This window comes from Ursus americanus, chromosome 32 (assembly GCF_024610735.1).
Source record: "Ursus americanus isolate L20-20 chromosome 32, mUrsAme1.1.p, whole genome shotgun sequence".
NCBI lineage: Eukaryota > Metazoa > Chordata > Mammalia > Carnivora > Ursidae > Ursus > Ursus americanus.
In genome coordinates this window covers 11,968,163-11,993,673 of record NC_142158.1, presented here as the reverse complement: position 1 = coordinate 11,993,673, position 25,511 = coordinate 11,968,163, and the positions used below count along the sequence as shown (strand labels likewise).

The following is a 25,511-nucleotide window of genomic DNA, read 5'->3' as shown; positions in this document are numbered from 1 at the left end:
CTGAGAGTGTTTTGTTTTTTTAAAGCACGAACAGGTATTGAATTTTATCATATGCTTTTCCTGCGTCTGTGGAGGATCACGGGAATTTTCTTTGTCAATATGGTGAATTACCTGGATGTTCAATGTTACATCATCCTTAAATTCCCGGAATAAAACTTACTTGATCATAAGGTGGTGGTTTGTTTTTTTTTACTGTGTCGCTGGATTTGTTCACAAAACATTGCCAAATTTTTGTTGAGGTGTCTATGTTCACGAACTCTGTTGGTTGAAAGTTTACTTATAATATCTTTGGTTTTGGTATCAAGAGGACGGCTGGGAGTTTCCTCCCTCCTCTATTATCTGGGTTTGTGAAAAATTGTTATTATTTCTCCCTAGACATTCAGTAGAATTTACCAGTGAAGCCATCTGGGACCAGCTTTCTTTGTGAGAAAGTTTCTAACTGAATTCAATATGTTTATTGAATAGATATGAATATTTCAAATGGTTTCTTCTTGAGTAGGTCTAGGTAATTTGTGTATTTCAAAGAATTTATCCATTTCATCCAAGTTGTTGGGATTTATTGGCATAACACTCCCTTTTTATCATTTTAAAGTCTGTAGAATCTATAGCAACTTTTCCATGTTCACTTTTTTTTTTTATGTTCACTCTTGATATCAATAATTTGTGTCTTTTTCTTTTTCCTCCTGGCTAGAGTCTGGTTAGTTCCATCTGCCTAGAGGCTTGCCAGTTTTATTCATCATTTAAAAATTGTTTTTTAGTATTTATTTATTTGAGAGAGAGAAGACAGAAACTTCAGCAGATTTTTGTGGTGAGTGCAGAGCCTGATGCAGGGCTCTATCCCAGGACCCTGAGATCATGACCTGAAACCAAGAGTCGGATGCTTAACTGTGCCACCCAGATGCCCCTTGACATTTTTTAAAAATCTGCTTTTGGTTCCATTTACTTTCTCTATTGCACTTCAGTTTTCTATTTCATTGATTTTTGTTGTTTCCTTCCTTCTGCTTAATTTGATCTTTTTCTATACTGTTTCAGAGTGGTAGCTTAGATCATTAATGTGACACTTTCATCTTTTCTTAGTCAAACATCTAATATAGTAAATGCCCTTCTAAGCACATTCCACAAATTTTGATATGCTGTGTTTGTTCTAATTCAGTTTTAAATACTTTCTAATTCACCTTATAATTTTTGGCCCATGAGTTATTAGAAATAGGTTGTTCAATTTCTAAATATATGAGCATTTTTTAGGTATCTTTTGTTGATTTCTAGTTTAATTCTGTTGTGGTCCGAGTAATACTTTGTGTGATTTCAATCCTCTCCAATGCATACAGAGTTGTTTTATGGCCCAGAATATGATCTTGGTCACCATCACAAGTGTGTATGAAAAGAATATTCTGCTGGTTGTCCAGGTACAAATGTCAGTTGCGCAACTCTTGTATCTCTTTCCTGATGTGCTGTCTGCTCATGCTGTGAATTGCTAAGGGACAGGTGTTGAAATCTCTCCACTGTAACTGTGAACTTGCCTGGTTCTCCCTTCAGTCCTGTCTTTGTTGTAGGTATTTTGAACTTCTCTTATGAGGTACACATATATTTAGGATTCTTGTGTCCTCTTGATGAACTGAATTATTTGACATTTTGAAATGTTCCTCTTTATGTCTGGTAACAGTCATTGTTCTGAAGTCTGATTGTAAAATAGCTTTCTTTCTTTAGTTCAGTGCCTTCGTGTAGCGCTAGCATGGCACATTTTCCCTTCTTATTAACTATTTGTACCCTAACATTTAAAATGGGTTTCTTATAGACAACATACACCTAGGTCTTGCCTTTTTATCCAACCTCTGTCTTTTGAGTGCTTAGAACATTTACATTTAATGTTTAATAAGGTCAGTATGGGTGGGTTTAAATCTACCTTCTTGCTGTTTGTTCTTTCCTTCTCTTTTTCCTCCTATCTTCTTCTTTAGGATTGTTTTTAATGATTCTGTTTCCTCTCTACTATGGCTTATTAGCCATTCCTGTTTTATTTATTTAGTGGCTTCTCTAGGGTTTATTATATATATTCACTTATCATAATCTGTATTCAAATATTACACATGTATAGTGTGAGACCCTTAAAACAATATTACTTCTGATTCCTCCTTCCACACTTGTGCTACTGCAGTCTACAGGGAGCTGTGGCTGATTCAAGTGTGTGTAACCATGTCCAAGATCAGTATTCCCACAATACAGCAACCCGCACACAGAGCCCAGTATATAGGGCGAAGTAAGAAATGGAATAATACACCCCATGTTAACAATGGTATTACTGTTTGGAGGAAAGGCTGACTACATAGTCACCAATTAATCAGAACAGCCACCAACCAGTCTTAGCTCTGGAGCAGGGGACTCCAAGGCCTCCAGCTGTGCTAGATATCAGCCCTTTATTTGCTGGATCATGGTAGTGCCTAGGAGACAGTCAAGAATTTCCATGGCAAAGAGGGGAAGATGGGAGGTGGGGCTTGGGACAGCAGTTATTTACCAAGCAACTTGGAGGTATTTCAGTATTTTTATGCTGGTCAGCCATTCAGGTGCACGCCAGCTGTGTATATGCCCTGGAGGTAGGTAATGAGAAGCACTTCCCTATATACACGTCTCTACGGAGTCTTCAATGATGTATGGCATGTGTGCTAATATTATAGTAGGACAGAATTTTCTGAGGGCATGAGACAGGTATCTAGGTTGGTCCCTAAGCAAAGCCAAACATAGGAGGCAGAGCAGAAAGAAAATATTCACAAGTGTGTTACAAATAATGGCAAGTATTTAGTACTTGCCATCGACCAGACACTATGTGAGGCAAGTCGCCTTCATCATCCCTAAACCTCACCACAACCCTTGAGAGCATGTTGTTAATTCTCAATCTACAGATGAGGAATAGGAGGCATGGAAAGATTAATTTGCCCCGGGTCACAGTGAAGAGGCAGAGCTGTATTGTATACATCTCACTCATCCCAGCACCCTCTTTGATCAAGGCTATTCCTCCCATTATGTGAAGAATTTGTTCCTAACAAGTGCTTCATTTGCATTAAATAGTGTCTGCAATAGCAACTAAAGCCCAGGCTCCCGCTTCATCTCTCTGGATTCCTGAAACTCCCCTTAATTAGCTTTCTCATTCTAGAAGAGGAATCATGGCTTGGAGCTGGAGAAACAACATGGGTTACCAAAGTTCCATGATTATGGGAAATTAGCCTCATAAACATAGTACTCAAGCAACCCAACCCCCAATCCCTTAATTGGTGCCACAAGGTATGATCCTCAGAAGGCACAACTCTCCGCAGCCTGAAGTCTTCCTTCACTTGACATTGTCCAGACGCTGTGTAAAGCAACTTTTCTTTTTTCTTTTTTCTTTTTTTAATATTTATTTAGTTATTTGACAGAGAAAGACACAGAGAGAGCACAAGCAAGGGGAGAGGCAGGGGGAGAGGCAGAGGGAGAGGGAGAGGGAGAAGCAGACTCCCCACTGAGCTGGGAGCCTGATGCAGGGCTGGATCCCAGGACCTGGAGATCATGACCTGAGCAGAAGGCAAGATGCTTAACCATCTGAGCCACCCAGGAGCCTAGCAACTTTTTAAACTGGAAGTGCCTCCTGCCTTTTATTACTAAACCAAAGGACTAAAAGCAAGCTTAGAAGCTTATATTCTATTTTATGGAGGCATCCTTTCTCTTAGGTGACCATACTGGGTTTTTAGATGGGAAACTGACTCAACTTGCTCAGTAAAGATGAATTCAGCTTGCAGCCCCTTGAACCTGATAGATACTACTTTTTTTCTTTCCTGAAAAGGAGCAATAGAAATTACTGGTGGCAATCCAAATGTCTACAAGCTGTGATGACTTTCCATAACACCAAACTCTCAAATTTGTGACCAGAGTAGGAAGTACAACCACAAATGTAATGAAATAAGTGAGGTTTAGTTTAATAATTAATGTACCTGCTGGCTCAATTATAACAACTCAAAAGCAAGCTACATAAAAAGAAATTAGCATCATAAACATACTCAAAAACTACATGTAGATTTTGTTTTTTTATACTCAATGCAACAAAGCTTCACACCAGAACTCTCGGACCTTTACGAACTCACTAAACATAAAAAGAAAGTGTCCTCAAAGACGGATAAAGACCCTACACACATTTTTATAGTGTTAATACTTTTGTGTGACATAGTATATATAGGAGATTAAAAAATATTTTTCAAAGCCAATTTAAAACATTTTATGTAAAATTTACCATTTGACAACTTTCATTAAAAGGCTTGAGATTATCCAACCAGCTTTACTCAAAAGTAAAAAAAAAAAAAAAAAAAAAAAAAAGACTTGGAAATCATTGATCTAATTAAATTTGAGTGACAAATTCAGTTTCCTATTGATTGTAATCAGTACCCTGGGCCCTCCACAGCAGCCACCCTGACAACATGTAAATTAAAGCAATCAAGACCATCTAAATATTTGAGAAGTTTCTTAAGTTTTCTTAATTTCTTTTTGCTCACAAATACCTCTCTCTTAAACTTCAGCATAAGCACTATTCTCCTATTGCCGATTAAAAAACATACCCACATCCTCTTCAGAGATCTGTGGCTGCCTAGAGGTAGGGTAGAGAAATTGACTGGTAAAAGGGGTATATGAGAATTTTGGGGGGTGATGGAAGTGCTCTCTATCTTGATCAAGGTGATGACTTCTTGCCTGGGGTATAAGTTTGTCAAAATTCAATGAAACGTACACTTCAAATGGGTGCATTTTATTTTATATAAACAGTACCTCAATAAAGATGATTTACATAAAAGAAAATGACATTATATTTTTAATTTTAATTAAAATCTATTTTTAACTAACAAGTGAAAGATGAATGCCTTTTAAAAATTAATGTATTATGGATAAAGCTAAAGATTTCTTTGACCACTCTCTCAATCCTGGTTTTCATTCCTCATCTCTCCCACCTATACCTCCTCCCCCAAATAATTACTCTTTTAAGTTTGGTATGGGTACTTCTGAACCTTTAAAAATATATTTACATACATATAAAGTCACAGAAAATGTACAGTATTATATTGTACATAAATATAACTTGTATATATCTTTCTGCAGTTTACTATTTTCACTTAGCATTATGTTTCTGAGATCTATCCATATAAAGTTTATTTCTTTTAAATCCAATATAGTAATCTATCAGACTATATTGTATTTTATTTAACCAGGCCATTCCCCTTCTCACAGAGATTTAGGTTGTTTTTCCCTATTACATTTCACCAGTGTAGTGTAAGTAGTAGTTACTGAGGTGGCCACAGGGATTACAGGTTGTGTTCCAAGGAGACGTTAACCTTAGCTGTAAGGTTTAATTTTTTAAAATGAAAATGTATTCATGTATTATTTATACAGTTTAAGTACTGACTTTAATTAAAGAATTTTCTGATACATAAATTACCACAAAGGATGAAACAAAATCTGTAATAGGAAGCAATCATCTATTAAAATATAAGTAAAACAAAGTTATAGGACATAATAGTGTAGTCATGGTTTGAAATATAAGCACTTACTGAAAATTAGTGATCTGAGCACTAAACAAATCATATAAACATTCTCCTACTCAAAGCAATTGTAATTAAAATGTTGTCAACTGGTTATCATGGCATAAGCATAATTAATACATGCACAAATACCTCATTTATATTTTTTGCTTTCTCCTTTTATGACTATGATGTCTTTCCCCATCCCTGAAATGACAGGAGTGAAAAAAACTATTACAAATGATGGACATTTTAATATCAGAACTTTAAAATAGTAATTCACCAGTAATATACTTCAGAACAAGTTAAAACATGCATTCAGAACTAAACAGTATTGGGTTTTTTTTTGTTTTTTTTTAAAGATTTTATTTATTTATTTGACAGAGACAGCCAGCGAGAGAGGGAACACAAGCAGGGGGAGTGGGAGAGGAAGAAGCAGGTTCCCTACTGAGAAGGGAGCCTGATATGGGGCTCGATCCCGGGACCCCAGCCAGGATCATGACCTGAGCCAAAAGCAGACACTTAACCGAATTAGCTACCCAGGTGCCCCTATTTAAACTCTAAATATATCCTCTCTAAAGCCAAATTATTTCATTTTACATTTGAGGCTGTCTAATGTATTTAAGTCAATAAAAACCGATCGGAGATGCCAAAAATTACTTAAACGGAAGAAGCATTAACAAAACAGAAAGAAGTAGCACAATAACTGATAATTAATTTGTGTATAATTATCACAAAATATCATTTATTATATGACTCAAAGGGACTACTAAGCAAATATTTTTATGCGAAGACTAAATCAGAGCTAGCTTAAAACCAATGAACTAAATGAGAGTAAGATGCGTAAAATTATTAAACCAATAAGCATTACTAATTCCTGATCACCAGTGGCCCTGGAGAGGGACAAGATATCATTTGAGAGGCTATTATTAGACAATACTGTGCATATACTACTAAATCAGACATGGACTTGACTTCAAGGAGCTCTGTCTAGTAGGGAGAGTAATAACTTAAGTTCAATAAAAAACACATGGTAGGCAGAGTGCTGACAAAATCAGAAAGATCAGCTCAGCCTCAATGAGTGAGAAGAGGTTTCATGGAAATGACTAGCTGGGTCTTAAAAGACCAAGCAGGCTTTAAAAAATAAAAATTAGGCAGCAGAACCTGATAGAGAAAGGCATAAATGTGGCACAGCACAGATGAGGATTCAGGCTAGCTAAAGCATAATTCAGGCATTTCATGGGGTAGTGACAAAATACAAGGATGGGTAGCCAAGAGTCCTGATCCCGGAGTTTAAGAGTGAAAACTCACTCTGGCACTAAAGTAGGGATGACTCCATATGGGACAAGTTTACAAGTGGTTAGAACAATTAGGAAAACTATCATTTCCCAGGGGGGCAGCAGTACGGATAGAGCAGTAAGGATAGATCAGTAAAGACAGAGGAGGTGCATGTAAAGGTATCCTCCGGTAGAACTGATAGCAATGAGGAACTAACCAGATGGTAGGAATAAAAAAGGAGCAACCAAAATAACTCCATGATTTCTGGCTTAGGTGAACAGATGATGGTCATCCCATTAACCAGAATATGGAATGCTGGGGAAAGAGGGTCAGTATGAGAAAGAGACAGTTCAGTTAGAGACCTGACTAACATTGAGATCCAGGTAGATGCCCCATAGCAGCTGGACTACTGGAATAGATCACAACTGATTTAAATTTATTATTTTAGTATTAGTTCATATCTTCCCAGCTGTCAGAATTCTATCAGTGATATTAACAAGGGCAAAACTGACTTGATATTAAAGTTTGGACTTCTCTCTGAACCTATAGACCCTTTAACTCAGGAATTAGCAGGAGAAAGAAATGAGAAGAAAAAGGAGGGAGGAAGGAGCAGAAGACAGAGATCTGAGCAAACACCTTGTTAACAGAGTTAACTTCCTACCTAAACATTACTTCCCTATGTCCTGGCTAGGAAACAAGGAGCAAAAGAGGGAAATCCATACCCAATAAGGCATATAGAGAACTATGCCAACAGAGCTATGGTTACTTCAACTGAAATCAGACAAATGATAAGAATTCTCATCAATAACTTCCTCTCCTTACTGTAATTTACTCTTACAATCCATTTTTTCAACACCGTCTACAACAGAAGAATCTATTTACTTCTCAAGAGTAAACAATTCAACATCAGATGATGTAGTGTTAGACTTACCTGTCTTTCCTTCTTCTCGAGTCCCAGCTTTTATCCTTATCTTTATTTCTTTTTCGTTTATGTGGACTCCTACTCCGATCCTTCCTATGTCGTGAATACTCGGCATCCAAATAACTTCCACCAGACTGCCGCGAATCTACTGAAGCTGATCGCCTTTCTTCATTCCTGAAACACAGAAACAACAGTTAGTTTTAACCACTAGTTTCCACCAAACACACAGACACACCAGCTTAAAGTTGAATACTCTATATCAAAACAATGAGAGAGTCAATATAATTAGGCATAACCTCATATTCTATATGACTGGGCAAAGAAATGTAGCTCTTATATGTTTTATGTCTTTACTATTTCACTAATATATTTATCTCTTCAAATTGTCGAAGAGCAATGTCAACAGAAAAACTCTAGTATAATAATCTTGAGCAATGACAACATGAAAGAATTAAAGTATTTTAATGAATTATGGTGTGCTATTATTAATGGTCTTGGAAATGCTAAAATTTAGTTAAAAAATTATTATGGAACAGAATAAAAAGAGAATATTTTCACCAGTAAACACCATGACATACTTTTCAGCATCATCCTCTGCTCTTTCCTGCTCTTCTTGCCAATGACTACTGAGTTCTTCCATGTGCACATTTATGACATCCCGAATCACCTCAGGAGAGATAAGCACCCAATTTCAGATAAGAAAGATTTTTCAAAAAATTATATAAAACTAGAAAAATCACTGTTAACAATCTTCCAAATACTTGGATGTCATCCAAATATTTGGATGATAGAATAGACTGTGGGACATGAGCAGTTTAGAGAACATAAAAAAGTCAATGGTCAAACTGCGGTATGAATGGTAGATGAAAGTACTATAATTATTGATAAACTTGCTCGGTGATCACTATATTATGATTACATTAGGAAAACTAACCCTATTCTTAAGAAGTAGTCAGGGGTATGTAACTTACTCTCAAACAGTTTAGAAAAAAAATAACATACAGCTAGAAATCAAAAGAGAGAAAAATGTACATAAAAAGAGAGAGTGCAAATGACAAGCAAATGGGACAAAATATTAACAGATGATCTGGGTAAAGGATATTCAGGAGTTCTTCGTACTATTTTTAGTTTTGCAACTTATTTGTATATTTGAGATTATTTACAAATAAAATTTTTCAAAACTTTTATAATTAAGTCAAGATGACAGACAAAATATGAAACATTCTAGTCACTTCACAGATACTTTCCTAAGAGACTATATAAATCCCTTACCTCTAAGAACCACTTGGAAGTTTTTTCTTTCCTATTTATCCATGCAATCAAGCATAGGGCTGGTCAACTGGGAGGCACAGGTGAAACTAAAATAGAAGCTTACATTTCCCTCATACCTAATTAGGAAAAGTTTTAAGAAGGTACAGGGGATAACTGAATTTAAATTAAAAAAGAAAAAAAAAAGAAAAGGGTTCCTGGGTGGTTCAGTTAAACGTCTGCCTTCAGCTCAGGTCATGATCCCAGGGTCTTGGGATAGAGTCCTGCATCAGGCTCCCTGCTCAGTGGGGAGTCTGCTTCTCCCTCTACCCTCTCACTCCCCCTGCCCCCACTCTTGATCTCTCAAATAAATAAATAAATAAAAGGTACGGGGGGGACAAGGGGCAATCTCAAAGACACACACTATATAGTTCAGGACTGGCTGAGTTTCTCCCCTCTTTAAAGAGACTTTCAATGGCTCCCAAAGTAAAATGGAACAATGTCCAAAATCCTTGTAGAGCCTTTGAAGCCTTTCATGATGTTACTGCATCACGTAATTGAAGCCAGCCTTATCTCTTATTGGATAGTTCAGAAACCCTAAGCTCTAGCCACCTTGGATTACTGATGGGTCTATGGAAAACTCCTGTACTTGCATATATTTTTAGGAACACTAGCCCTTAGACCCGGAATATCTTTATCCACCATTTCCCCTCCTCTACCATATTCTCTTGTGAAAATCTAAGACATGTGACATGAGTCACACACACACCTAAATTCCCACTCCCAGCTCTAGCGCTTCCAGAGTAGCAACATGACTCCCTGACTAGCAGCAGCTCTACATGAGCTCCACGAGGCCCGAATACTACTGGATAGTTTCCAGGTTCACCACATAGGAAAGAGCCTATGAATAGACATTCTTTACCATTCCTGCTTCTCCCTTTCCTTCGAATGCTATCTTCTCTATAAAACCTATACCAATTCTATCTTAAAAAGAATCGCTCCTTTCTCCCACATACTTTGATCTCACTTTATTTTGCAATCTGTATTTTGAAAGATGTTTCACTTGATAAACTATACTAAGCCCCTTGCAGGTGGGGTCTGTGTGCCATTTATCTTTTTTTTTTTTTTTTTTAAAGATTTTATTTATTTATTCAACAGAGAGAGACAGCCAGCGAGAGAGGGAACACAAGCAGGGGGAGTGGGAGAGGGAGAAGCAGGCTCCCAGCGGAGGAGCCTGATGTGGGGCTCGATCCCATAACGCCGGGATCACGCCCTGAGCCGAAGGCAGACGCTCAACCGCTGTGCCACCCAGGCGCCCCTGTGTGCCATTTATCTTTACCCACCCAACAGCAGTGCTATGCATAGTAAGTACAGGAGGTGATAAATGTTTTTCTAAAATTTGACAAAGTTTAGGTTCTAGTCCAAAGCAAACAAAAATTATAAGGAGATGAAGGAAGCTAGAAAAAGATAAAATGTTGAAAAAGCCATGACCAGAAATATGGTAAGTCACTGAAAGATTTGTAAACACTGAAGTTTTTACAGATGAAAGGTATTTCGTATCTGCTTCCAAAACTATCAGTGTGGAGGAAGGAGAAAGTAGGAGGTAGTGAGTGAGGATATAAATAAAATGACAAAGCCATATGCTGATAATTGTTGAGGCTGAGTGACAGGGACAAAAGGGTTCACTATTCCATTTACTTTAGTATATGTTTGAATATTTCCATAATAAAAAGTTAACCATAAAACTGTGAAGAACACTAGCAGCAACACTTACACTTGATTACAAGGTAACAAGACTAGAGAAGAAACAACTGATACCACCAAGTATTTGAGGGACTAAAGTTAGGTAGTATGACATGGTCCCAGACCTCTACTGGAAGAGAAAGTCTAGAACATATACTGTAGAACATATATTGTAAAAAGAATAGCATAAGATTAGTACTAAGCTATGTGGTACAGAGAGCATAAAAGCAATCAACCAGTGAATGGCTGGGTCAACTAGCACCTTATGGAGCCACAGGCCTTAAATTTCTCAAGATTTAAAAGAGCAACAACAAAGAACATTTCAGGTGAGCAAACAACATATTATTTGGACACAAAGATAAGAGTAAATTTGTGTAATCAGATATAGTTTAAGAGACAAGCTTGACTAAAGCAAAAGAAAATATTTGGTAAAATGAGGCTTAGATTATAGACAGTCTTAGAAATCATAGAGAGAAGTAAGAAATAATGTGGTAAGAATTTAGAGATTCAATGAGGAAATTATTTGTAGAGTTTGGGCAAGGTAATTCACGTACCAAAAAATTCATCAACTCTATCCACTAAAAGAAGTCTGAAAATAAGTCCAGATATATATCAAGAGATTAATGTATAAATAATTTATGACAGATATTTCTCAAGCCCAACTATTTAACAGAGTACATAAAAGCACACTAAAATTTCTTTAAGGAAAAGACAAAGGCTATTTGTTGACCAATTTCTGTGTCCACAATGCATTATCTCAATCAATTCTTACAACAACCCTACAAAGTCTACATAAGATGTATAAAACGAAAAAAACTGATACTTAAATGCTCAAATAAGTTGTTTAAGTCAAACAGCCAATGATAAACAGCAGGATCAAAACTCTAACTCAGGTCTAAGGCCAAAATCTATGCTTCTATCATGATGTAATGCTACTTTCTCAAATATAGGTATTTTTTTAGGATATAGCCTCTTTACATAAGATTTTTGTACCCTGAAAAACCTTTGCCTAGGACAGTGGATCTGAAAGGAATGGAGCAAATACAAATCAGGTGTGGCCGCGTTGAAGGTACTTTCTTTCAGATAACCTCTAAGGAACTGTGGAAATCCACACAGCGGACTTAGAAAACTAAGGGAAATTTCTGTTCTCAACAAAGCTCTAAAATAATATAAAACTTACCTCAGTATAAGATTTCTTGGTTATGTGAACATTCTTAGCTCTATAGGACTGGCGTCTTCGTTTATAATCTCTCACTTCTGCCAGGATTTCAAGGTAAGATTTTGGACTTTTTCGACTATTATCTAATAAAAGAATAAAATAAAATTATTATATTTTTGGAAGCTTTTAAATTCTTATGAATTAGCAGGAAGAAAGACCACAGTCATCCCATATTTCAACATGTTTCCATGCATCTAAAAACATCCTAAAAATTTTATATTATAGAAATAGGCTGTTTTATATAATTCTTTTTCTCTAGCCATTAGTTGAACCTAAGATTGTTAAGGTACAAAGATCCAGCACAGCTCTAAGTTAACTAACAATCTTACAGAGGAAGGTATGCTTAATGTAAAAGTCAGGGAGCAAAATTCCATGCACTGAGTAAACATCTTAACCTATATGTGAATATGAGATAATGCAAAACCATCCTATTCCAATTCAAAGTGGTCTGACAACTAAATCTTAGTAACACACAAAGAATGAAATGACAATTAAGAAATATAAAACGACATTCATCTCAAACCTTGATTGACTTTGGCAGCCAAGTCCACAAAGAGATCACTGTCATTTTCAATAATTTGTGAATCAGAGCGCTTTTTCTTCGTCTCCTCCATTACAAAATCATAGAGGGCAAGACGATCAGCTTGGGTTAGATCACAAACACACCGTTTGTGATTCAGAGGAACTTCAACAGGTAATGAAGAATAAATCCCTAAAGTAAAAATAAAACCACAAGAATAAACAATACATGAAGCACTGTGGACTTAAAATCTACTCCTTATCTTTAAACATGCGCTGAAATAATGCAATATTAACACAACTGTTTTCATAGTAATCCCTTAATATGCAAAATATCCATCTATGTGATAAACGGTAAACAGTGACTTTATCCTCAATGCTATATCCACAGAAAGGATGTACTGTGGATGTTTGCTATTCTCTCCAAAAAAGACAGATCCCATGAAGGTAGGCAGTAATAACCATGAGATAATTTGCTCATAAGAAAACCTTCCAGGTAACAATTTTTAAAAGGCTACCAATATTATAAAAGTAGATATTAACTTTCTTTCTGTTTATATGCTTTTCCCCATAAAAGCTGGGGCAAAAATGATTTCAATAGGTAATATACATTTCAATAGGTAATATACATTGTAGTCCCTCAGAAAATAAATTACTGAAATACAAAAAACGTGTAAAAAATGTCTTTTTATATGAGACATTAAGTGTTTCATATTCAAAATATATCCCACTTGTCAGAGCTAGGGACCAAATCACAATTACTTAAGTAGCAGAAATCCCAACCTTCCTCAGACCAGAGAAAGACAGATTAAACTGAGACTAAATTTTTAATTTTCTGAAGAGGAAGCATATTGGCATAACCAAATTAATTTTAAAAAGTTAACAGCAGCACCCCCCCAATAGTCACAGAACTTTCTAAAATCTGTTCATTAATGAAAGAAAGTAAATACAATACCTTGATATGATGTATTAAACATTGAAGAAAATTTTTGTTTTGAGATTCAAATTTTCTCAAAGAAATAAAAAAAGTATTGTAACTGTAAATAAAGCAATTGTTTTAAAACAATTCTTTCTAGCCTTCATTATTCACTGATGCAAACAATGAACAGGAGCTACTAATGTTTCCTAGGTTACCCTAAAGTAATAACTCTGGTTCATAGAACAAGGTAAGATCAGTAGCTCTTCCCAGATACTTTTATTTGATAAAGTCTAATCTCAATGACTTCCTAGGTAAAGAAGCAAAAGAAAAATTAAAACAAGAGCAAACTATGAACTAAGCACTACAACATACAAAAAAGAGGTGACTTTACATTCGTCTACAAATTAAGAGGAGTGCTACATTGAATATGAGTTCGTGAACAGCCATGGATAACAATACATGGTCATCTGTATTAGCCGAAGGGTTCTGAATTAGTACAGAAGGGTTTCCTTTCAAGTCAATCAATTTCGTTCTAATTCTGGTAGACACTAGGAAAAGTGTTTTTATGCAGGCAGGTGTTAAAACAGTTAACTTTGTACTGTAAAAATGACTTAGCTTTAATAAGCCTAATTCCCTTGAATATAGGCTATAAAAAGCTGGGAGAAAAATACAAAGATTAGAAAACACTGATATATTATAAACAAGCTCCACATAAACCTTTGCCTGTTACTTTTAGAGAAAGAAATGTAATTTCCTCCTTAAAATATTCTGGAGTTGTCTTACTCATCTTAAATTTCTGTATGGTGAAGATTGATACTTAAATTCCTTGAAATTCAACTAAAATTCCAAAGACTATAATATTGTGACAGTGGTTAAGATAAAGTTTAGAAATTTGAGTGATACTTTTAAAAGGATATCATTTGCAAAAAGGATACTGCATATCTTTAAATAGGGAGTATATTCAGGTTCCTAATTCCTCTTTATACTCACCCCAATTACTGAAAAAGAAAAAGTACAGGAAAAGTTAAACAACAAACTGCATTCAAATCATTCAGAACATAGATATTTCTGACAAAAAAAAAAAAAAAGGATAAACACAAATAAGCTTACATTTCCATAAAAAGTTAATTTTCAAACATAAGCTTCTATATGATTTAGAAGTATATCTGAATGTGTTGTGATCATATTAAATTCTGTGATCCTCTATCTACTTTTTTTTGTAGTAGCTTTTTTAAAATTGTGGTAAAATATACATTACATAAAATGTACCATTTAACCATTTTTAAGTGTACAGCTCAGTGGCATTAAGCACATTACACTGTTTTGCAACCATCACCTCTATCCATCTCCAGAACTTTTTCATCACCCAAATGCAAACTCTAATCTAGCTTTTTAGTAACTCTAATTCTTTCTTTTTAGTCACCTTTGCCATGACAGAGCATGTTAAACATATGACATATATTATTAAATACTCATAAAAAGTACTGGTTCAAAGCTACAAATTCAGAATTTTACGGAGAATCATACAGAGTCAATTTCCAAACATCACAGAAAAAGAAATTAAGGCCCATAGAGGTAAAATGACTTGCCCAAGTCTCACAAGTGGTAGGAACAGATTAGGCCTAGAAACCATTCTACTTGGGTCTCTTGAGGGTTCTTTAGTGTAATACACTGATCTTCAAATCATGGCCATGATTCAAATATACGTCATGAAACTGAAGTACAGCAAATAATACTGAAGGAAAAAGATAAACCACTAAATATAAAATGACTGTTTATGATTAAAATTAGCATCTTGGTAATAAAATTAACCAAGGTAATTATATCTGAAAATAAGTAAGTAGATTTAATGGTTGTTTCAAGCTTTCACAAAGGTTAATGAATTGAGAATTCTGTACACTGTGTAGAGACCTGGTATGAGTGACGAAATGGAAGCATAAATATAACTCATCAAACTTAAAATTTAGTACATGACAAACAAAATATTAATTAAATGGGAAACTGTAAAATTGCTCGTTAGTCATTCTTCCTTCAGAGTAAATAAATCAGTTAGATATTAAAAGAGATTCTTGTTCTGGGCTGTAAGATTTTAAAATGTCTAAGACATAAGTGGGCCACAAAAATAAGGTCTACTGAGAAACCGTAGAACTCTATACAAGATGAAAAAAAGTTTTAAAAAGAGGGTCACAGATCATATAACAAATTCTTAAGTTAAATCTTAAGAGAGCGCCAAAACAAAATAAAAGTTCCTCTTAACTTTCTACTGAAGGAACTATTTATTCAAAGTAATTCTTTGCTTTTGTAAAGAACTAAATGCAAGATCCAAATCTACCTTATTACTTAGTCATATAAATAAAAAAACTTGAGAACATTCTCTAAATTACTCACATATATAAAATTCTCACCCATCTCATTATCTTAATATCACTTTCTATATATTAATGTGCTTAGAAATTAAATTGCTTAGACATAAGCAGTCAATTATTAGAGCTCAGGCTAGTTTAGCATTCATTATCTCCGTTACCCTAAACAACACTACAAGACAGTTTTATACTACACGCAAGGAAACAAAACCTCAGAAAAACTGTCCTTTGTACCAGGCCAAGCAACTAGTTTCTTTCTTTAAAGTAGGCTTACACAAACCATAATAAATAAAGAGCAGTACTAATAATAGCAAGCAGTTAGTAGGTACAGATTTGAAGTTTGTGGTATTATTCTACTTAATTATAACAGACATAATAAATAATGAATATATTTAAGCAGTGATTCCTAGTCCATAAATTTCACTTAAATGTAGTTCCTATCAGAAAACAGAATAACTCAGTTCAGAGTATGTACCGAATCCAACACTTGGTTCTCAATCCAGTGCAGCTATTACCAAGTCTTGCTATTATCTAGCAAAGCAGTGTTAATCCGTTTCTGTGTGCCTCTATTTCTTCACCTAATATGGAGGGGAAAATAGTTGCCCAGCCTATGTAAGTACATTATGAAAGAGAAATGAATACATAAAAGAGCTATGAAGAAAGAATCTCTTTTAAAAATCCCAAGTATTGACAGCCTTCAGAACAAACACACCAGAAACCTTATCGTTACTCTCAGACGGTGTGTGTTTCCTCAACGAAGACGCTGGATTAGATGATCTGCCAGTTCTTTTTCAACTCCAAAATAAATTCAGTGAATCTAACTAGTTACATCAAAAAAGGCCTCTAACTATTAACCCCTACAAAAAAACAATAGCAAAAATCTTCTACTTTATTGGCTCATTAGCTAAACAGGAGTAGGGAGTAGAATCAACAACAGGAGCCAAAAAAAAGGCTTGACTGATCGTAGTTCAGTAATCTCTTTGAGCCAAATGTCTCCCTCAAAGGGAAAACAAAACAAAAAACTTGGAATTTAGCAAAAAGTACATAAAAATGGGAGTTTTAAAACAGGAAATACAAGAAATGTTCTGTCTATGGTATGGAACCACTGTAATGTACACTAAGGTAAGAGAGTTCTCTCCTGAAGCCACAGTGCAACTTAGGAAAAAATCAAGTCCAGATACTGGCTTAGAACAATGGGTAAAGACTGAACTTCAACAAGGGAGAAACAAATCCTAACTATGGACTAATGAATAGAATTCACCCAGAAAGAATAATGAGGGGGAAGAAAAGGTAAAGATGTCCAGGGAAAGCTACCTTCAGAAGGTTCAAAGACAACTCAGAAATCCTTCTAAGACGAGCAAGTCATGCTCTGGCTACATGTTATCCCTAGGTTCAGAAATCTATTAACTCTGTTTACTCATTAACATATATGCTTCCAGTGGATTTTCTTTTCACTTCCTAAAAGCTCATACTTAAAAATTCTAACCTGTTTTCTGCTGAAGTAAGTCCCAGGCAGAAACTCTTAACCCAGCTTCAAAGCTAGGTATGAAGGGATCCACAAACTTTCTGACACTCTTTGTAAAACTTTGTGTTTGGGCTTTATTTGAAGGGGCAGCTGTGGAGACGGCTCTCCTTTAGCATAAGTCCTTCCTTTTACAGTGCATTTCAACATTCTTAAATTTAACAATAGACTAATTCTCAAGAGAGAGAGGAAATCTCAGAGTAAGACAGTCTCAATGGGACTCAGTTACCGAATAATCATAATAAAAATTATCTACAAAGTAATTTCACCTATCAGGTGATTCCAAAGCATGAACCCCTAGCTAAGACAGTAGCTAAGATTGCTCAAATACTCTGCTGTATTTGAGCAGAAAATATCTACTAAATGAGGCTGGCACCAAACATACTGGTCTAATGTTAAAGTTAAAATGTAACTTTCTCATGTAACTATTTCCACAAGATTTTTCTTAAAAATTAGTAACATTTGCTAATGGAACAAAAATAGTTCAGATCATTAATTAGCTCAAACTATGATGCCACTTACTTTGATTATAACAATCACCATCTTTTCCAACAGCAGTTCTAGCTTGTTTAATTATCTGGAATTGTGAGTCCTTATCTGTCAAAAAAGCACCCATAAACACAATATGAATCATCAGTGTTCACAATTAAATTATTAACTTATTTCCAATTCAAGCTCTTTGGGCACATTGAGAAACCTTCCAGAATCTTAAAAGTGAAAAAATCTACATTGCTTCCTAGGGAATCTGAATGCAGAATGCTTTCAGATCTAGCTAGAACCCAGTAAGTAACTAGATTTCAGGCAGTTTACAAAACGTTATCACCAGGCATGATGCAGTAGCTGCTGCAAATTTTAACAGCCAATAACAGCTATCATTTTTTTTTAATCCAGCTAAGTGTCAGGCACTATTCTAAGCGTTTTACATATACTACATCATTTAATCCTCACAAAGGTGCTATTATCATCATCCCCCGTTTTATGAAGAAATTTAGGCAACAGAAAGGTGTAATTACTTGCTGAAAGTCACAAACCTATTAATGACAAAACCAGGAGTTGAATCAGGGCATTCTGATTACAGAGCCTGGAATTTTAACATCCACATATGCCATGAACACTTGGAACACACTTCCATCATCAGTCTGCAAACTGTGTTGTGTGGTCAGATTTTTGTTATATCCAAGAAAGAAGGTATCCGTCTTACTGTACAAACCTTTTCAGGGTTTTTCACTGCCTATTAATATAAGCCTGGTCTCTACATTCCAGATTAAGCAAACTAGTTTCACTGTACATTAATTAACCCTATATTCTCTTCAGGTACGAAACGTCCTTCTTAATCACAAGCATACTTATAAAGTCCATTCTTTTGATAATTCAAAAATGAAATATCAATGCCTATACTAAGATATTTTAAAATTATAATCTGTTAAATTAATACTTACTCAAAGTAATTGAAGGTACCTTCACATTCTCATAGAAAAAATCAGAATTATACATTTGATCCTAAACAGTAAAAACAAAAAACAAAAATTAGTATTCGTGAGTGACCAATAATTGACTACTTTAAGATCTGACACCAACCAACAAGAGATTACTATCGTTTAAATATTTCTTACAAAAATTTGTGAAATTAGGCAAATACCATTCTACCCCACAAATGACTAGTATTTTATGGCAGAAAACTTGACACTATACCTTCCAAATATTCTGAATTTATTCACACATGAAGTACATGACATATACATAATAAACATATGGTACCTCTTCTTCTTTGGTATAGCCCAGTTTTCTCAATCTACAAGACACCATGTGCTTTGCTAAAGATGATTTAGGCATGTGATGATTGGAATCATAGGGGCATATCACAATTTCATCCTATAAAAAAAGAAAGAGAAGCAAAGAAAAAAGAATTTTTTTTAAAGATTTATTTGAGAGAGAGAGAGAGAGCGCACGTGGGGAAGAGGGGGAGAATCTCAAGCGAACTCCTTGATGAGCCCTGAACCCAGGTGGGGCTGGCTCCTACCACCCATGAGATCCTGACCTAAAGCAAAACCAAGAGTCGGACACTTAACCAACTGAGCCACCCAGGTGCCCCACAGGAACGTAATATTCAAATGATTATACCATTAAATGATTACTACTTGATTAAGTAGTACTATCCACTTATCTCCTCTTCTGGAGGCCTCTTTCCCAACCCCCTGTATGATGTATGTTCATATTTAAAAACAAAACAAAAAACTTCCCTCAATCTCTCTCTCCTTTATAGCCCTCTCTCCACCTCTTCAAAGCCCAACCCTTTAAAAGATTTGTTTACAAACTACCAGTCAGTAGATCACTAAATCTTCTTGCTAAAGAAGATGTGTCAAAGCCCATGTCAGCCTCTTTAAAATATTTGACCTCTTAGAAGGTCACAATACAATTGCCCATTTCTGTCATCCAGATACAGTCTTCATGTTCTACCTCTCTAGTTCTTCTACTTGGTCTTCTCTAAAGATGCCTTCCTTGTTCTACCTGTACGCCTTTAAATGTTGATGTTGCACATAAGTCAAACCAGTGACATTTTGCCATTTGATACACACTTACTGGAAAATCTCATGGCTTCAATTTTCACTATAGAGTAATGGCTCCCAAAATCTAGATCTGTAGACCTTGTTTCTCTTTTGAATACCTTATACTAAAAACACTAACAATTCAATATAACAAAAACAAATTCATTATATTCATGGTCTCCTGACCCCAAACCTGTTCCTCTTCTGTCTCCCAGTTTCAGTAAAAGGTCCCATTTCCTAATGCAGAAAACCACCTCTTCTCCCTCATTATTGACATCTAATCAATTACCCGGTCCTTTTTACTCCTAAGTAACTCTGAAATCCCTGCACATAATCGATCCTCACTGTTACTTCCCCACTTCAGGACATCAGCTTCGTTCTCCTGGATTACAACAGCCATTGCCTAACTGCTCTGCTTCTAGACCTGTTGTCCCTCCCATACTCCACACTGTGGCTACTATGAAACCCAGGTCTGCCACTTACAGACTATGCGAACTTGGTCAAGGTATTTTACCTTTCTTTGCCTCAGTTTCCTCAACTATTAAATGGGTATAATAGGACTTTTGTCACAGAGCTATTATGAAGATTAAATAAATTATACAGGAGTTTATACACATAAAGCAATTCAAACAGGGCCTGGTACACAGCAAGTGTTCAAATATAAGAAATTATTAGTTTATTAAAAGGCAATATGATGATATAGTCTGGCTTAAAATACTTCCATGCTTCCCCATTTCCCTCAATTAAACAACAACAACAACAAAATCCAGATTCTTTAATACGGCTGACACAAGGACCTTTAAGATCTGGATCCTTCCCACCATCATTCCCCTTCTTCTCTACAGCCTATGCTTAGCTATCCTTAACCACCTTAGGTTTCCTGATCTGGTTACACCCTTTTCTCCTGACTTCCCCTACCACTGATGCTTCCTCTGTGCTTCACCTAGCTAATTCAGCACACTTTTATCAGCTTAGAATTCACTTTATCCAGGAAACCTCTACTGTCCTACCACAGCCTATAATAAACAGCTATTCCAACCCACCCTTCATAGACTTTATCACACGATAATGTAGGCTGGTTTCTCTGGATTTCCCCTCACTATGACAAGATGGTAAGATCTATGACAGAACCTGTAACTGTTGTTCACTGAACTTCAGTATTAAAACACTCTAGCAAAAAAGTGAGGCTTCATTAACTATGTGGACTGCACCTATTCCAGGAATGATGGATGTCAACTACTGGGATTTTTAAACTAGACACTCTCTTGAATATCAGATGTTGATTCTGTAACATTTAGATGTACACTCACAGCTCTTTGTCATAATTTTGGAATTTTACAAAGAAGCTTTAGAGAGGCAGCATAGCAATTAAACACAAATTCTCAGGAGCCAGAATGCCTGGGTTCAAAATCCCAAATGCCATTTACTAGCAGTGTATCCTTGGACAAATTACCACCTCTCTGGGTTTGTTTTCTCATCTATAAAATGCTGCTAACAGTACTCATAGAGTAATTACAAGTATTAAACGAGGTAACTAAGGTACAGTAAGTGGCATAAGCAAAGTGCTATTTAAGTGCTAATACAAGAAATTTCAGGTTACTACTGAGTAAACAGTGTTAAGGAAGGCCATGGTAGGCCCCACTCAATGAAATTCACAGTTTCAAACACCCCTCTAAACAAATTTTAAAATTTCCATGACGCCTTCAATACAAATAAATGTGAATAAATGTGAATTGTTTGCGTATAAGTCAAATATGCCTTAGGTGTCTTTGGGGAATCCATCATGTAATTTAAACCTGGGAGAAATTATCACAGCGTGATGAACCCCGAAAGAGCATTAGAGATTATGAATTATCCCACACTGAAGCGCTTCTCTTCCTCCCATCCCAAAAAAACAAACAAAAAATCAGGATTGTTCACTCTAATACACCTACCTACATTTTTTAAAGCAATTCTAATGTTCAAAAGAGTTGCTAGTCAGCATCTCTTAGTGATACCCTCTAATAATCCTAGAATCGATGCTGTCCCAGTAGAATTTTAAGGCAGAGAAAGGTGAACTGAACTCCCAAGCTCTCTTGACGCCGGATCTGGCGCAATTGCGGTATCCATGTGACAGATGACAAAGCAAACGGCCAACACCTCTGCTAGCAGCACTCTGAGGCCGATTCGCCTACTCTCGAGTTAAAGCCCAGACCTGCCACCCCTCCTCACCCACCGCATTTTCACCTTTTCCTCGAGCCGAAGTTCCGCGGAAGGAGTGCCTGTGCCCCACCCGAGGCCCGCCGGCGTCCAGGGCGCTCCAGGCCCGGTCCCGGGAGCCCAGCACGCTCCGCAGACGGGCGGCAGCTCCCACGCGGATTCCTCCCCCGCCACAGAAGACCGCAGGCTGAGGGCCCCCAAAAGGACCCGCGCACAAGCCCCCTCACCTCTGCCGCCTCCTCCCCGGGGTCCAGCCGATCCAGGCTCCAGCCCAGGGACGCCGTCACCTCCTCCAGCGTCCGGCAGCAGCTCTCCACGAACTCGTTAAGCTCCTGCTGCAGCCGCCGCCGTTCCTCCACCGGGGGCGGCTCGCCCTCCATGGCCGCACCCGACCCGCCAGAAGGAAGCCGCGGAACTGCCGGCGCCGCGCGCGGGCCTCTGGGAACTGTGGGCGGGACCAGGCCGCCACGTGACTGGAACCGCCTATAGGGAAAGGCCCGGGAAGCTGTCCTTATGAAAGGTGTTCCCTGGCGTCTTCCAGGCGGCGCTACTGGTGCCACTGCTCCTGGATGCGTTTTCGCCTGGACTTCCCTGAACTGCTTTCCCTCCCGCCCCCCCAACTTTTCAAAAGATGGTTTATATCGTCTTTCCTCAGCTGCCGCTAAGATGCATGGTCTTTCCGATGAAGCTAGGCCACTTTGGGATGAGGTCTTCGCTTCAAACGGCGACTAGCACAGGCTTCCGGCAGGGCACTTGCCTCCACCTCGGAGCTCTCCGGCATCCTCACCGCCCTCATGCTGCACGACGATGAGGTGGTGGTCACAGAGGATAAGATCAGTGCTCTCATGAAATGTTGAACCTTTCTGGCCAAGCCTCTTTGGAAAGGCCCTGGCCAGTGTGAGCTTTGGGAGTCTCATCTCAACGTAGGGGGTGGTGGACCTGCCCCAGCGGCTCCCGCTGCACCAGCCAAGGTGCTGCCCCGTCCACCACTGCTGCCCCTGCTGAGAAGAAAGTGGAAGCAAAGAAGAATCCGAGGAGTCTGATGATGACATGGCTTCGGTCTTTCTGACTAAAACGTCTTTAAACATGTTCAGTAAAAAGCTGAACTTAAAAAAAAAATAGTTCATATCTACAGAAAAGCTTAAAGAGAGTAGTACAACAAGCATTTGCATAGCCATCCACCAGCTCATTGTTAACATTTGCCCACGTTTGCTTTCTCTTGCTCTACACACACACACACACACACACACACACACACAGCCCCACATATTTATTTTTGCAGAATTATTTGAAAGTCAGTTGCAGCTGCTTCAACCGCCAAATATGTCTGTATGCATCTCCTAAGAATAAGGACATTGTCCTACATAACCACCATACATGGTCAAATCTAAGAGAATTAATAATTTCATAATATCAACCAACGTTCAGTTTATATTCAAATTTCCCCTATTGTCCCCCAAATTCCTCTCATATCTATTTCTTTCGTTTTTTCAACCCATGAGCTGTAATTAGCTATTGTCTCTTTTAACCTAGAACATCTCCCCAGCCTCCTTTTCAAATTAAGTCACTGAATTTTGTCAGGAGCTGCAGTCAATTGTCTTGTAGAATGTTCCTCTTTCTAGATTTATCAGATTTTCCCCCCTTATGATTAAGTTTTGCTCAAGCATGTTTGCAAGGAGATGTGTGTGACTATTACATCTTATACAGAACACATATCTTAAATTCTCCTTCTATTAGTAATGCTAAATTTGATCATTTGGTAAAGGTAGATGGTTATATCACTCCTTTGTAAGACATTTCCCTCTGTGGGATGATACTTCGAGGCCAAATGAATGTCCTGTTCCTCAAAAAACTCACACAATCCTTCCACAAATCTGTCATCATGTAGGAGTTACAAATGATGATTCTCTAATACTGTCATGGCTTCTATATTTGTTAATTGGCATTTGTACCATACCTTCATTTTGTTGTTCACTATGGAATCAAGGGATTTTAAAAATTATTATTGATATAAGGTTTTTAAATGAACTATTACAGGGTCCCTGGGTGACTCAGTCGGTTAAGTGTCTGTCTTTGCCTCAGGTCATGATCGCAGGATCCTGCACCTGGCTCCCTGCTCAGTGGGAAGTTTATTTCTCCCTCTCCCTTTGCCCCTCCTCCCTGTTCATGCTCTCTCTCTCTCTAAAATAAATAAAGTCTTAAAAAAATAAATTCGTTATTACATACTCCATTACCATCATAATTCTTGCTGAAGCTCAAATTGTCCCAAATTTGACCTGTGGAAGCCACTTAAACCACTTTGTGTCTCTTTGACATGTCCCATCAGTCTTTGAGTATTTCCTTTTCCTTGGTTTGATTAACCCAAGCTTACTTTGTACATTTCCTATCCAAGACCTGGAATCAGCCCTTTTAATTTCTCCAAGTGGTTTTAACTCCCAGAACCCAATCCTTCTTATATTATTTATTTTTCCTTTTTTCAAGCCTGATGCCAAATCTTTGCTTCCTTTTGTACCTGTTTGTATCAGATGAAGAAATCATGGAGGGAATTTTTGTGAACAGCTATTTCCATAGGCAGCTAGTGCAATTCTCTCTCTCTCTCTCTCTCTCTCTCTCACACACACACACACACACACACACACACACACACACACACACACAAAGTGATGAGTATAAATAGGCCAAAAGATAATACCCCAAAATACAGAAATAGTCCAATAGCTGCAAGCAGATGTGGGGTAAGGGATGAGTACCAGTTTAGTCGTACTCTGCCCACAATATCCCTACTTTTTATCTGCATTTACATGGTTAGCCCAGCAGCACTCTAGAAAACGTGAGACTTTTTGGATGTGAAATGATGACTTTCATTGAAATATATATATATATATATAGCTTTTTCTGTGGAGGCACACTGTAGGTGAACCAAATCAAAATTAGCCAAGGTCAAGGATGTCCTCTCTCCAGCACAAAGCCTATCTCACCTCAAAGCTTAATGACAACTTTGGCAACAGCCTGGAGGTATACTCTTTCAAACTGAAGAACTGCTTTACATTGATGCTTATTAATCTATTTATTTATTTTTTTAAGATTTTATTTATTTATTTGACATAGAGAGAGCACAAGCAGGGGGAGTGGGAGAAGGAGAAGCAGGCTCCCTACTGAATAGGGAGCTCAATGTGGGGCTTGATCCCAGAACTCCGGGATCATGACCCGAGCCAAAGGCTGAAGCTTAACCAACTGAGCCACCCAGGTGCTCCTTATTAATCTGTTTAGTCACCATTTTTCTAGAGAGAACTTCTGACCCATTCTAGATTGGGCCCCGATTATAGGCTGAATTGTGTGTCATCCCCACCCCACCCCCAATTCATATATTGGAGCCCTAACCCCCAATGTGACTGTATTTAGAGACTGGGACTATAAAGGAGGTAATTAAAGTTAAATGAGGTCATAAAGATGGGGCTCTAATGTGATAAAACTAAAGTCCTTCTAAGACAAGGAAGACATACCAGAG

The 25,511-nt window shown here is 37.2% G+C and overlaps 1 protein-coding gene and 1 pseudogene across 1 annotated transcript; one reads left to right on the top strand and one right to left on the bottom strand.

Annotated features, from left to right (window-relative positions):
• Positions 1 to 3,915: 3,915 nt before the first annotated feature.
• SNRNP48 (small nuclear ribonucleoprotein U11/U12 subunit 48) lies at positions 3,916 to 22,437 on the bottom strand. The gene is made up of 9 exons (XM_045811594.2): positions 22,231 to 22,437; positions 19,017 to 19,130; positions 18,698 to 18,758; positions 17,781 to 17,855; positions 12,459 to 12,647; positions 11,897 to 12,018; positions 8,304 to 8,392; positions 7,735 to 7,899; positions 3,916 to 5,732 (listed from the first exon to the last, which is right to left on the bottom strand). Exons 1-9 carry the CDS (start codon positions 22,381 to 22,383, stop codon positions 5,684 to 5,686), a joined length of 1,017 nt encoding a protein of 338 aa, XP_045667550.1. The 5' UTR covers positions 22,384 to 22,437; the 3' UTR covers positions 3,916 to 5,683.
• LOC123801531 (large ribosomal subunit protein P1 pseudogene) lies at positions 22,382 to 23,125 on the top strand (annotated as a pseudogene).
• Positions 23,126 to 25,511: the final 2,386 nt, after the last annotated feature.

Excerpts from the sequence above, each read along its gene's own strand:
- SNRNP48 (XM_045811594.2), bottom strand. The coding sequence starts at position 22,383 with ATGGAGGGCGAGCCGCCCCCGGTGGAGGAACGGCGGCGGCTGCAGCAG. Across the intron at positions 18,759-19,016 it reads GCTATACCAAAGAAGAAGAG|GATCAAATGTATAATTCTGA; the intron begins GTACCATATGTT and ends TTTACTGTTTAG. Across the intron at positions 12,019-12,458 it reads GGCTGCCAAAGTCAATCAAG|ATAATAGTCGAAAAAGTCCA; the intron begins GTTTGAGATGAA and ends TTCTTTTATTAG.